Raw genomic sequence first — 14,060 nt, forward strand, 5'->3', positions numbered from 1 at the left:
AGCAGGGTCCAGCAGGACCGTGTCCAGACAAACTCAAGGGCAGCCTCCCAATCTACTAAAATTACCAGCAAGACATGGTGGGTGAGAAAGAAGGTGCCTATTGGGCAGGATTGGCACGGTTAAGGAGACCTAGGGGGATCACTGCCATCCTCAGGGACCCCATCCCGTGACAACAGGTTTAGATGTTCATTAGACTAATGTACATTAGACTAATATGATGGCTAGAAAATGGTATTTAGAGGTTTGCTTTTGGGAATTGGCTTGCATGTATGTAGATATACAATGGTCCAGGGCAACAGCAAGGGTTAATTGATTTCTAAAAGCCTGTTTGTGACAGTTTCCTTCAAGGCCCACTGTGTCTGACACAAGCAAGCAGAAAAAGATACACAGGCTGGGAAACTGAAGACATGTACCACACTGTTCCATAACATGAGATAAGGTGGTATTAGGTCAGTGCCCAGATGCAGAGCCCTTGGGATTTCTGGTTTTGGTAAATGGACCAAATTAGGAGGACACCGGAAAGAACCAAATTTGAATGTGTGCATGTGATGGGTTTGTAAAACAAGGGAATATACTGACAGGACAGAATGTTGACAGTATGACGACCACAGGGAGACCAATCGATGATGCCCAGAAATGAAGAGTCATCAGGAGGGGAAAAAAATACAAAAAAAGGGATTTTCGAACAGCAAAGGGTCCCTGAGAGGGGAACCTGAAGCCACCATGGACAGAGAACACACCACCAGCCTCTCACCCACCCGACTGAGGAGGGGTGGGCTTCTGCTTTTGATCTCTGGGCTGCTGATATCTGACATTCAAAAGGGAAGCTCAGAGTGAAGCTCGCATACTGGCCAGATATACTTTGATTCTGTGAACTCTGTGACTGGTAGATAATGATTTTTTTGCATTATTCTTATCTGCTATCACTGTGTATCAATAAAATTCGCCTATTATTGAATGGAAAGGTCATGGTCAGTCTGAGGGTTTTGGGTCTACCCAGAACGAGGTATCTGGGTCACAAATCCAGTGCCATCGTAATACACTGCACAGTAATTGCTGTGCACATATACACAGTGATGCTTTATTACATATTAAATTAGTCTAATGCTCACTAAAGTGTTTCGTGTAGACACACCCACTGGCAAGAGGGAGCTCAGTCAGGCAGGGCAGGAAGGGGAGGGGAAGACCTTCCACTCCCCATGCAGGGTCCTGGCTCCGGGCATGCAGCCTAGGGGTGAGCAGGTGAGCTGGCGCAGGCACAGGTGGCCATGGTGCCCTCTCTCCTCTGGCCCTCCTCCCTATGCAGGGCTTAGCAGGAGGGTGTGGCAGGAACTCCTGGCAATCTGAGTCCATCCTCAGCTGTGGAGAGATGGTTAGGTTGGGTGAGGTGTCCCAAGCACTGAGGCATGGTGCCTGACCACTCAGGCAGCAGCCCCTTCTGGTGAGGAGTTGGACTTGGTGGGTGCAGGGGCCATCCCTGGCCTGCCCTCTGTGTTGGGGACCCACTGCCACAGTAGCTGAGGCAAGTGGTGGCCCAGGCTCGCTGAGCTGCCAGGTAAAGCCAAGGGCAGGGAGTGCACTGGGCCCTGGTTCTAGAACCCCGAGGGGCTCTCCCCTGGTGAGTGCTTGTTGTTGGCAGGCACAGCCTCCACCAGAACACATACCAGGCCTCGCTAGGGTCCGTGGAGGGACAGGATGCAGTCCAGCTTGTGCATGAATGATGTGGTCCTCGGCACAGCCTTGGACTGCCTGTTGTGGTCTGTCATACAGACCCACTGTGCTCTCAGGATTTTTGCTTTCACTTAGCATTGCTGTCTGGACCACTAGTGTCCATGCTTCTGCATCCACTTGGCCATGGCTGTGTAATCATGCCTGTTGACCTTTGCTGCCCAGCTGAACTGCTGTTGGACCTCAATGCCCCCCGCCCCTGCCCCCCCCAGATTGCAATGAGATCCACAGCCTCCTGGTGAGTCCAGTTGGGCTCCTGGGCCTGTCTCCCCACAGGTGGATAGCCCAACATGGCAGCAGCTGGCAGGGGCCTCTGGGGCTCAGGTCTGGGCTCTGGGTGTTGGCATTGGGTGGCATGTGCCCACTGCTATGGGGTATGGTGCCCAGAAGTTAGGTTTGGGCTGGTAGGGGCCTTGGGGGAATCAGGCTCCAGGTGGCAGCGTTAAGCAACATGTATCTGCTGCCTTGGGGCACAGTGCCCAGGGGACAGTCTCTGCCCAGCAGGAGTCCCAAGGCTCAGAGCCAGGGTCTCGGGAGCTGCATGGGGTGATGTGCCCCGAGGACAGGCAGACACAGACAGGGGCCCCAGGGGTCAGAGAGGCTGCATCACCTAGTACGTGCCCTCAGAGGAGGGGCACTGTGCTCAGGGGGCAGGCAGATGCAGGCAGGGGCCCTGGGGGCAGGCCAGGGGTCCAGGTGGTATTGTTGGGCAGCTGAAGAGCTGCCCATGTCATGCAGCTGGAGAAGCTGCCAGCCATGTGGCTCAGCAGCAGGAAGGAGGTTGGACCCCTGCTAGTGTGGCTGACCAGGCACAATTTGCACCAAACATCACCATCTATACGTGCGCTTAGGCACATTAAAGTGCCATTGGCTAGTACCTGTATCTGTCAGTACTAGCCAGCGGCACTTTACATTAATCTAATGCACTCTAATAGCACACACAGACAGATGGTGACACTTTACTGTGCATTAGAATAGTCTAATGCATGATAAAGCACGTATGTAGACATGCCCCTGGAGTATATTTTCTGTATATGCTTGGGAAACTGACATTTTTCTAATTATAATACTGTGCATTATAATGCTGTGATGGGTGACTATTTTTGTAAATTGTTGATAGTCCTACTTTGAGAGGTCATGAGAATCTTAAACTTGAGGTAATGAGTGTTTTATAAGCAAAGGAAGTTAATCTATTACAAAACTCACTGGTCTGTGAAACAGAATACTTCTAAAAATCTCCAAGGATAGAAAATGGGGTATATGATACCAGCAGGTTCCATTTCCACATGTGCTCAGAAAACCTATTGCTGGTTTGTTTGTCAGCTTGTTTGTGACTCATACATGAAGCATGAAAAACTGGTTTGTGGAACCCAATCCTCTAAAGTTAACAAGCTGCACACACCAGTGCCCAGAAAAAGTAAAGAAATGGTCCCTGACTCACACTTTACATTCTCAACTGATACAGAAGATCAGCTTCATGGCAGGCAATGGTGTTTATACTTGATACACACTCAGCGAGTATCTTTGAGCAGTGATGGGTTCCCGTCTCTGAATTCACTGGGGCAAATTCTGCTGTCCTACCCTGTTGCAATCACCTAGAAATCAGCAGTGTTCTATAGTACAGATTGTAAAATACTAACTCACCACCTATCCAGGATCTCCATTTCAGTATATATTGGTCTAAGGTAGTGGTTCTCAATCTTTTAAGACTCAAGGCACCCCTAAATTGGTTTGATGCAACCTTCAGAAAATACCAGCTCTTAGTTTTCACTCATTTTGACTACAGAAAAATAGTAAGAGCAAGTCTTCTGTTCCAAAGAACTGAGAGAGATCATAAGAGGTAAGAATGTTTTTTAACACTGACCATTTCCTATTTGAAATCCCTGGGTTTATTTTGTGAATCATGTTTGCACAGTGATAAGTTATGATAACACTATGTGTCACCCTTGAAAAGATCTCATGGCACTCTGATTAAGAATCATTAGTCCAGGAACTATTCTTTCTCATACACCTGTAAAAGATTAGGCTTATATTGATAGCAAATCTGCTATAATACCCTGCATTCCATTAGTTTAGTTAACTTGCCAATTTAAGATCACTGGGGCTTGATGAGAGTATCTAGGGCCTCTGAACATTTGACTAGAGTAGGGTGGATTGGGGTGCTGAGGGAGATTCGTAGGAAGGACATGTTGTTATCAGAAGGCAGGTAGCCTTATTCTCCCTCAAACACCCCTCCACAAAACCCTCCAAAAAGGCAAGCTGCTTTATTGAACAAATGCACTACCTGGCTAAGCCAAATGTTTATTTCAATGCCATCTGATAAGTTAATCTTTAAATGCCAGCTACATTGGCAGAAGTTTGCTTAAGTGATGATGATGCGTTTCTCTCTCTGTTTGAAATTTTTAAAAGGCTTTCCAAAATTTTCAGTGTTTTAAAGCTCAGACCAAACTACAGAACTGCCAATTCAGGAATTTAATAATATGTGTTATGCTGTGAAAATGGAGGTAAAAGTAGAAGAAAAACTCCAAAAATCCAAACCTATGACACATTTCAGCAACATTGTGTTAATTATTTTATTAACTAATCAAAGCTAATTTGAAATGCTTGTCTGCCTTCTCAGCTGTTCTTGCCTCCATATGGAGATAAAAGCTGCAGGAGCTAATGGGAGAAATCCTTGCACCTGGCACAGGTCTCAGAATGGAGGGTCATTACCTATTGATAACTATTCATGTAATTGGAGCTCCTATGGATAAAAAGATGAGTACTACCCAAGGCAAACCCAGTTTTCAAATCTGAACTGCAGGGATTGGTAAGTAGACTTTCCTGGCAGGGCCTTGATCAGATAATGAGCCTGATCCAAAGGTCACCTGAGAAAGGTGTCTGGAGGTAATAAGGCAGTTACTCATGTGCTATCTGAGAAACTGAGAGCAAAAGCTTAGGTATGAAAGCAGAAGGAATTGGCTGTACAGAAAAGAGATTCATTGTTCTTGAGGTTAACTCAGATGCAAAAGAAGGTAGATTCTGACCTTCTGGAGCAGTGGTCCCCAATATGGCATGTTACTCTCAAGACCATCTAACATGGCTACAGAAAAATTTGTTTTCCAGATACATTGAAAGGAAGAACACAATATGATGGCTGCAGTACATCACTTGCTTAGTTCTACTGCCTATGGACCACTTAAAGTTGGGAACTGTTGCATTAAGCAACTATTGATCTAAGCCCAAAAAGCATTCAAGAGAGGGTTAGGAAACTGAGATGGGGAAATGTGCACCTTATTGTTTTTCTTGGTGGCTTTTTTTGTCTAGCTACATAGATTTATAATGCCAGCCAAAGTAAGCACTAACTTCGTTTTTGGAACTTTTACAAAGCCGGTGTACCTGGCTTCCAAAGATGTATGTCTCCAAGGAGGTGAACTTTAAATTTGAAGTCCTCTGAAAAAGGTTATGCTTAAGTTACTCCAGTAATGGTAACTGTCCTGGGGCCAAGAACAGGTGAGCAGCAGCATCACATTGCCATAAAGAGATATCGGACAACCTGTACCAGGGAGATGTGCCACAGACAGAAGCTGGAGCCTACTATGGCCCAGGAAAGCTAACAGCCTGTTGGGACACAAATGCAGCAGAAGGTCCAGGAGAAGTTTTAAAAGGGCTGTGATGGCAAACTAGATCTAGAAAGGGAAGTACTTTCCCACTGTATCACTATTTCTTAAGTGGCTGCTTTTAAATCTTAGCTCTTGCACAATCCTGACGCATGACTGTTATCTTATTAACCTAAAGAAAATAGAGAGATGAGTCCTGTTTACTTTTTTTCCCCTCGGGCATGATTTTAAATAGCATTTCAGGATTTGGGGGAAAATATCTTTTTATAGGCATTATGTAGCATAAAGTGATACTGGAATATTAAGCATGAAAGACACTGCAAACTTGACTAATTTGGAACATGATTTGTATATTTATTTCCCCACTGACCCAGCAAAGGCCTCCAACACCTGTAAAATGAGACAAGAAACCCCAGTTTCTTCCAAATATTTTCCTCAGGTTAGCCTAACTGAAGAAAGCCAGTGGCAAACTGCTACGCAGGAAATCAGGACAGTGTGCCACTTAGGCTCAGAAAAACAAAGTACATTTTGCAGTTAACAGGGGTGACAGTCAACAAAGTATATTAGCCTGTGAAGAGCTCCATGCTGCTGTACCTAGACTGCTTCCAAAAGCAGAGCTAGTTCACATGCTCTTATGGTTAAGAAAACTGCTCACTGAGCATTTGGCCAACTGAGGGAAAGGCATTGACACAGGAGATACCCTCACATAACTGTGATAACAAGGAGGGAAAAATAGAGGGCTATGCTATAGAAATTACCAGCTTCAGAATACTAGTGAATTGATCTACATTATATCTGTATAGTGCATGAAATATCATTGCTTCCCTCCAACTCATGACTTCTCCAATATGACTTTTTCTACCCTGTTGAACTTCTGTAGTTCAACAGTTAGTGCCCAATATCTGAGATAGAGCCACATTAATCTTCCATTTTGACTTTTGTTCTTGTTTAGTAAATTGCCACAGTATGTATCATGTTTAAAAATCTCCCTTAAACCACTTTCCATCTCTATGTCTGCAGCAACAGGATCAGTTGCTGCTCTGATAAGCAAATTTTTCTCTATTTCAAGTCGCTGGTTTCTGGGCAGCATGAGACTGCAGTAGATTTCTTGCCTTTCCTTAAGGGCTTCTTCAAATTCTTTTAGTAAAACATTGGCTCTCTTTTGCCATTCTTCTTCCTTTGCCAGACAGCTCTGGTACAATGCACCTACTGCCCCTGAGCGCAGCAGAACATGTTTTTCTTGCTCTAACTTTTCACGATCCTGTTCTAGAATTCTTCTCTCCTGCACTAATTTGTGAGTCTGGGAGATGAGAGCTTCACGGTAACTTAGGGTTCTGTTGTGCTCTTTTTCAAGCTCTAACTCCAGGTGAGCTACCGCACGGCGATTTTCTGCAATTATGTCACGGTACTTTGATTCAAGATCTCTTTGTAGAGATGCCAGTCTGGTGTAATATTCTCTTTTCTCTTTTTCTATTTCTTTTTGGGATTCTCTTGACCATATCCAACCTGTTGGACAAAACAAATTCCACATATAAAACATGCATAATACTAACACACACAACACAACTTCTTTTCTGAGGTATTTAAATGGTTGTTTTTCAGTAATAGCTTGCTTGTTTTTATTCCACAATAACTTAGCTGACATGGGCCACACTGTTATCCCATAAAATATATGCTTCTATGGTCCTCTGGTATTATAAACGAAGCAGGCTAGATATGCAGCTTTACAGACCAACTAAATAAGAATACAAGCTTTTGTGAACCCAAGTTCACTTCATCAGATGCTGTGAAACCATTTGCAGAAACCAATGTATAAGGAGAGAAATTGGAATACAAAAAACAGGGAAGGGGCAGTGTGAGGAGAGAAAAGCAAATGAATAGTAAAGCCATAGGAACAAAGTGATCACAAAAGGAGGTCAGACTAAGTGAAAAAATACTTCTTTAAAATATATTAAGCTTTGCAGCATATTTATTAAATTTAGACTGTGGCAGGAAGAAGTGACACTAGGGAAGCAATGCATTATTTCAGAAAAAGAAATGCTATTCTATTAACCTTAGCTTTATCAGCTGAGGTCAAAATTGTAGAGTAGATAGTTTCACAACCCTTTTCTAGCACCACGAATCAGAAAATAGAGCAGATGGAGAAATGTAGCTCGCTAGAGCAGTTACAAAAATAGTCCTAAATTCTGGTAAGGCATGGTAGTAAAAAAGAGAAGTGTATAAAACTACACCATCTCTACAAGTTGGGCGAGAGCTTCAGAAAGAATTAAGCTAGTCTAGTAATCATTCCTGGAAAGTGCATTTAAGTACACCAACTTCCTTTCTGTTGTTTTTATAATCCTTTGCTTTGTAATGAATTTGAGGCAGAAACAGAGGAGAGCCTGAAATCATTGGTGAGGCTGGGGTATGTATTCCTGTCATTTGGATAACCTAAAAATAATTCATGGGTTAAGGAAGTTTGTTACTTTGAGGACGTGTGTGGTTTTTATGGGGTTTTTTTTTTTTTAACTTGGCCTGAAATAATCCTATTATGCTGTGGAAAATAATGTATTTTCCCTCCAGAAAACTCAGATCAACTGTTTCAGTTAGAACTCTAATCATGAGATATTAAATGCTGTCTTAGACACTGCAGACTGACTGATGGATATATGTTACATAATACTAGTTAACTAGTCCTTGTATGCAAGCATGTATTTGGTCTTAAGATTTCACAAGCAAATATACATTTGTTTTTTCCAAAAATCCCAAACCAAAATCTTATTTTAAAAGGAGGACATACATTCTTCCTTTTAAATATTTTGAAATTAAACCTGCCTGGTAGTCTTTTAACCCTTGGACACTCACACCATTGCAGAAAGAGAACAGTAATAGGTGTAGGCAGAAAAATAAAAGCATGGCTGACTAATGATTTTATTTGCTAGCTTTTTAGCAATTGAGTCAAAGTAGGACATAGCAATATTATTATTAAATGTGTTTGTGAAAGATTACATATTGACTTATAAGTTGATATATATTTTACAAAGTTAGGCCATCAAGGAAAAAATTTGGCAACAGAGAACTGGAAACGCATGGTAGAAGGTGCAACAAACGCTGAGTTTTGAAGTGTGACTGAAGGAAAAGAGAGTTTGAGAAATCATGCAACTCTTTCCTTTGAAAATGGGTTATAGAAGGAGCACCATATCACGCTGCCAAAATGTAAAGGTGAGGTCCTCTGCCTCTGACATTGCCAGCTTTGATGTCAGAATTTTTTGTTTCAGTCATAGATTGAATAAAAAAGGTGATGAATTCAAAATAGTAGAGTAGTTATATTAACATGACTAATGTAAATGCTTTGGATCCTCTTTAAAGATTATGATCCGTCTAAGCATCAGGAGACCGCTTCTTCTGCCTCAGTTCTGGCAGGTTTTTTTTGTTTATTCCGGTACACCTTGACTTTACTCTTCTGGAGTATGTGTAATGTACATTCTTGCAGGCATCCATTATACTATTACTTCATTTTACCAAAATCTTTCTGATTATACAATCTCATGGTTGTAAGAGACCCCAAGGATAATCTAATCCAACTCCCTGCAGAGATGAAACGGATGCATATTGAGCCACTTCAACCACTGCTCTTGTACTTAGGAAGTTGATGCTCATCACTTGCTCGACACTTCATGTTTGTGTTAAGAGTTCTTGAATAACTTTTTTTAATAATTTCACTCCGCTTTGGAGACAGGCTATCAAATGTGGTTTGCAAAGGACTTAAACATGCGTGCCTTTGTTTTCTTATGATTAGAAAAGACTAGAAAGGGTTTTTTTTCCTTACAAGAGACCACTTTAATTCTTTTTGTGTGTTTTGTATGAGGGGGGTTGCGGTTTTGTTGAATCTTCCTAATTTTAGACATACAAAATTGCTTTGGTCATACAGGATCTCAAGAAGTACCAGTGATGCATATTTTAAGTATTAACATTTTAATGGAAATGGTGAATGTATTTATTGTTGTTCACATTACTAATCATTGTTATTAAGCAGGTTTTAAAAGTTTGTTTTTAAAGCAGACTGACCAAAAGTTGCTTTCACACTCACCATTTTCACTAGTTGTTTTTTTTTTTTAAGCTCTCTAGGGAGGCTCCCATGCTAGGAAAGGCCTGAATTTGAAGACTTAAAAAAACTGGGGATCAAGGTGGGGAGAGAGAACATGGTAATTTCTTTGAAATGAGGATAATCTCTTTAGAACCAGGTCCTGGCTCTTCCGGACTGACTCTGATGCCATAGTCCTTTTTCCCCCTTCTCTTTCCCCCACTCTCTTCTTAAGCACACAGGTTTGCGTGCTCTCTCTCAGCAGGCTATAGCTGCAAATTGGAACTTAATAAAATACTGGTAAAATTCTCTCAGCAACCCAAACTACAGAGGATGCAAATGGAAGACTTGTTACTTTGATATTCTGTACTTTATTATTTTCTTTCCTAAGAGAATCTCAGTGTCTATTGCAAGTACTGAAGAGAACCTGGGTATCCCAGAACCCTGTTGGCTCAGTCAGGCTTAGAAGCTTCTTGGGCAAGTGATTTTAGTATCTGACAGACCTCATTATTTGAAAATTCTACAGTCATTCTAGAGGATGAGATAGATCAGTGGTGTCAAACATATGGCCCAAAGGCTGAATCTGGCCCACAGGACTCCTGAAAAGCCAGGAATTTGGGACAGGACCTGCTGCTAAGATCTGAGAACCCTGCTGGGGATGTGTTTCAGCAGTGGGGAGAAGGGACAGCTGTATTAACCTCTATGGCTCCTTGACACTGCTCACCAGCTGCAAGCGGTGGGTCTAGATCTCACCAATGGAGGGAGGACCAACGGGCAAAGCAGTTTGACACCCCTGGGCTAAATGATTCAGAAGATTTTGTCTAGCCATTGGCTCTAAGTCTTGAGTATCTTTGCTACTGTCCAGACTGCATTCTTCATTTTTAGTTTTAGCCTTCTGCTCCTTCTTGTAAAAAAACAAAACTCTTTAAAAAATATTACAAGGGAAATGGCTATATTTACTTACATGGCACATTGTGAAAAATCTGCTCGGTAACGGAGGAAATCAATACAACAGTCATGGACGCATAGTACTTAATCAGTAGAATTAATGTAATCCAAAATTTCTAATCATTAGTGTACTTCAGACACTGTGATCAGAAAGTTTCTTGGAGAGAAGCTAAGATTATTTTATGGACTATACTGCTCTTCAAGGGGGAAAACCCAGAGTGTTGAGTGCAACCAATCATAGCTTCTGTTTCAGCCTTTTAAGGAATAATTCTGAATTCCTGAAATATCCAAGACCACTACTAATGTCAAGCAACTCTATTAACAAGGAATGCAAAACCAGTCTCTGAATATGTCTGATTGTTCATGACTGCTTAAATCCCTTATAGGAAAATTCTGAAACTTTCTTTAAACAGCAAAGAATGAGAGCAAGTGAGTGAGCAGTGCAATTAATCTGGCAGATTTTAAAATGTACATGCAATCTGAAAAAAACCTCAAAGATAAAGTTTGTCTTGGAAATGGACTTTGCTGTCAGACTTGTTAGGCATGGCATAGACTTTCTATGCATCTGAAATGAGACTCCTACCTCCACCTTGGTATTTCCGGCACTATCAATACAAGTAAATATTATCACTTTGACTTTTACATGCTGCTCCATGGACATATGAATAGGGATCTACTGAAATCACAACTTCATGGATTTTGTGAAAACTACAAAACCCGGCATTGCCTGCGAAATTGGGCAATGTCTACAAAATCCACAAAGAAAACTTACTGAAAATAAAATGCTATAAGCAGTTTTCGGGGTCCTGCAGACCAGCTGTGTGCAGCTGGGGTGTGCCAGCTCTGCCTCCCAACGCTGACTGGCTGAAAGGGCTGCCTGTCATGCAGCCCAACCCCTCTTTACCAATTGGTGGTGAGGGGTAGGGGCTATATGATGGGCAACCCTCACAGACAATCAGTGATAAGGGGCAGGGCCACCAGGGCCCTTAAGTCAATCAGAGGTGGGAGGTGGGGAGGAAAGCACTGCTGCAATCACCCCACAAAAACATAGGCCCCATGATCTCCCCACAAAACTGGCTGGCTGCCTACTTGAGTTTTTGTAGACTCCTATATATGAACTCTATCCCATGCCTATACTCTCCTGCCCATCCTCTTTTCCCAATACCACAAACCTCACGTGCTCATGTCAGCTTTTCCTGCAGACACCTCTATGCCTTCTTCCATAAATCCTTCTAATGCATGTAGTTCCCTGAACTGATCTTTAGGTTGTTTCTCCTACTTCAGATCCTTCCTCTCCACTCCCCTATCCTGCAACACCTTAAGAAGCCAGCCGGTTACCAATAGTTCAGTTAATGGGCAACTGGTAATAAGCAGACTTGTTTCAAAATGGACTCAGTATTAAGTTGGCGTACATAGTTAAATAAGCATGTCAGTAGCTGTGTGAACAGGCTCTCTCTTACCGACAGCACAGTACTCCTGAACATACATCACTGGCTTGCTGAATTATGCTCTGACAGTTCAGTGGAAAAACATTCTGTTCCAGATCTGCAGCATTTCATGGGCTAGAGAATATATTCTCCCCTTCCTCCATCCATACAGCTCCAGGATATCCACCAAGTTCTTTCCTTTACTTTCAAAGGCTGTGGGCTAATGCAGCTCCATCTGGATGGCTACTTTTTGGCTCTCTCTACTGGCTTATGTCAATGCTATCCCTTCAATCAGTCAAACAGAAGAGGGAGCAAGATGTTGTTTCACTCCATTTGCAGTGCTCCAGGAACCTGCTTGTTTGAAGAACCTGACACCAAGCTCTGAGGCTCCATACTGCAACACACTGTATGCTCAATTGAGTTTTGGACCAGATAAGCAAAAGCTGATTGTACTAAAAATACTTACGAAATGCAGCCAATCCCAGCATGGGAACCAACAAAGCATAATTCCATTTGCTTCCGTCACCATCACCGTTTCTTTGATTAGGCTGGATGTTCCAGTGTGGAGGATCATTTAAATTATTCATGGAGATACCTTTAAGTGCCCAGAAGAAAAGAAACCAGCTACATCAGAGGGACTGGTGAAAAAGGGGGATGCGATAGTGGACAACACAGCAGGGGGAATGCACCTGAATACCATGATGGCTGGGGAGGGGAGAGCCTTGCTCCTGCCTCTTCTCTAAACTGATGAATTTTGAATTCTTTTTCTGTAAAGTTAACCCACCTTCAGGAGAGGAGTGAACCCATCTCAGCACAGCCTACAGTCTGGTGAGCCCACAAAGCCAGTACAGGTTTCTGCTACGTTTTTCAACTTAGAAATCATAGAGAAGTAGGGCTGGAAAGGACCTCCAGAGCCCACCCACTCCAGTGGTACTCAACCTTTTTTGTATCGGGTCCTATTTGTAAAAATCGATGACCAGTCCTGACCCAGTAATTAGTTTAAGTAGAAAACAGCCCCTTGGCCTTGCTGGTGCCCCTTACTCCTGACCCACTACCCCTCACTCCAGGCATGTGTGCGCATGTGGTGGTGGGGGGCAAGCAGGTGAGACCTCTACCAGCCTGCAAGGGAAAAGCCATGCCTTCCCATATTTTTCTCCTTCAACGGAGAAGCCATTTAAAGCCCATTCCATGACCCTTTCGTATATTCTTGCGGCCCATTTTTGGGCTGTGACTCACAGGTTGAGAAACACTGATCTAGTCCAACCCCCTGCCTGCTGTTTGGACCCCCATCCAAATCATTCCTTGCAAATCCATGATCTAAACACTTTGTAAAAGTGCTGTCAACACCGACACCAAGCAAGACATAACACCCTATCCTAGCACCGGTAAAGCAGGGGAACCACAGCAGCCGAAGTCCTGCTTCTATAAAAGGTTGTAGTCAATGGTGAGGATTCGGTGCTCTTGCTGCTGCGGCTGGGGTTTGGTTCCCAGCTAGAGAAGCCTATTTCCTTTTCTTCCTTTCCTGTGCTCGAGATCCCAGGGAGAAGGCTGCTCTGTTTGATACAGAGCAAGACAAGAAGTGACATAGCCTGAGCCAACCTGACCAGGGGTAAAATCCCTTCTTGACCCAAGTGCAGCATCCAATGTTTTAGGAGACTGAAAAAAGCCCAGGCCAGTGATCCTCAATCTTTCTGGACTCAGGGCACTTTCAGAAAACACCAGGTCTTAGCTCTGATCTGTTTTTCAACTACAAAAAATTAAAGAGCAATACTGCTCCCACAGGTGCCTGGGCCAGACCCCGGCAGAGCAGAACGGCTTTGAGTAGGGGTCCCGGCTGCCCGCTGTGGGTAGGCAGGCGCACCTCTGGCCCCGCTGTGTTGCGTGGATCCCACGCCGGCTCGTGAACTGCGGTCAGCGGAGCCAAGCACAGGTGCTGAGGAGCGATGGCGCACGCAGCTGTCTGCCTGGCTACAAGAGAGGTGGGCGGGTGGGCTGCACGGGTATTGCTTGGGAAGCACTCCCAACTTTGTAGCTGGTTTCTCACCAGCTTGAATCTGAAGGCGGGGCCGGCCCCTAGGGTGTCGCGTCTCGCCTGACCCCGTGGAAGAGCCCCTAGCCCGGGCTGGGGATCAGCGGCCTGGGCACGGAGCGGAGCCGCGCGCGACAGGAGGCTCCTGCGGGATCGGCCGCCCCAGCCGCACGGGCTCGAGTCCCGGGGCGGCCCCTCCCCAACTCCCGCGGCCGGCTCGGGGCGGAGCTCGTTCAACCGCACGACAGCCCCGTCCCCACCCCGCG

General features: G+C 44.0%; 1 protein-coding gene across 2 annotated transcripts; it reads right to left on the reverse strand.

Moving 5' to 3' along the window:
- Positions 1 to 4,283: 4,283 nt before the first annotated feature.
- On the reverse strand, positions 4,284 to 14,054 carry CCDC127 (coiled-coil domain containing 127). Of its 2 annotated transcripts, none has more exons than XM_006018984.3 (3): positions 13,810 to 14,054; positions 12,232 to 12,360; positions 4,284 to 6,833 (listed from the first exon to the last, which is right to left on the reverse strand). In XM_006018984.3, the coding sequence occupies exons 2-3, from the start codon at positions 12,350 to 12,352 to the stop codon at positions 6,160 to 6,162; spliced, it is 795 nt and encodes a 264-aa protein (XP_006019046.1). In that variant the 5' UTR covers positions 12,353 to 12,360; positions 13,810 to 14,054; the 3' UTR covers positions 4,284 to 6,159. The 2 variants fall into 2 exon arrangements, with proteins under 2 accessions (XP_006019046.1, XP_006019045.1); XM_006018983.2 differs by lacking the exon at positions 13,810 to 14,054 and adding an exon at positions 13,627 to 13,801.
- Between the last annotated feature and the right edge of the window lie 6 nt (positions 14,055 to 14,060).

The sequence above is a fragment of the Alligator sinensis genome, unplaced genomic scaffold (genome assembly GCF_000455745.1).
Source record: "Alligator sinensis unplaced genomic scaffold, ASM45574v1 scaffold428_1, whole genome shotgun sequence".
Taxonomy (NCBI): domain Eukaryota; kingdom Metazoa; phylum Chordata; order Crocodylia; family Alligatoridae; genus Alligator; species Alligator sinensis.

What these genes read in the sequence shown, in the direction of transcription:
- CCDC127 (XM_006018984.3), bottom strand. Translation starts at nt 12,352, where the DNA reads ATGAATAATTTAAATGATCCTCCACACTGGAACATCCAGCCTAATCAA. An exon ending in GCTGGGATTGGCTGCATTTC is followed by an intron (nt 6,834 to 12,231) that starts GTAAGTATTTTT and finishes TTTGTCCAACAG; the next exon opens with GTTGGATATGGTCAAGAGAA.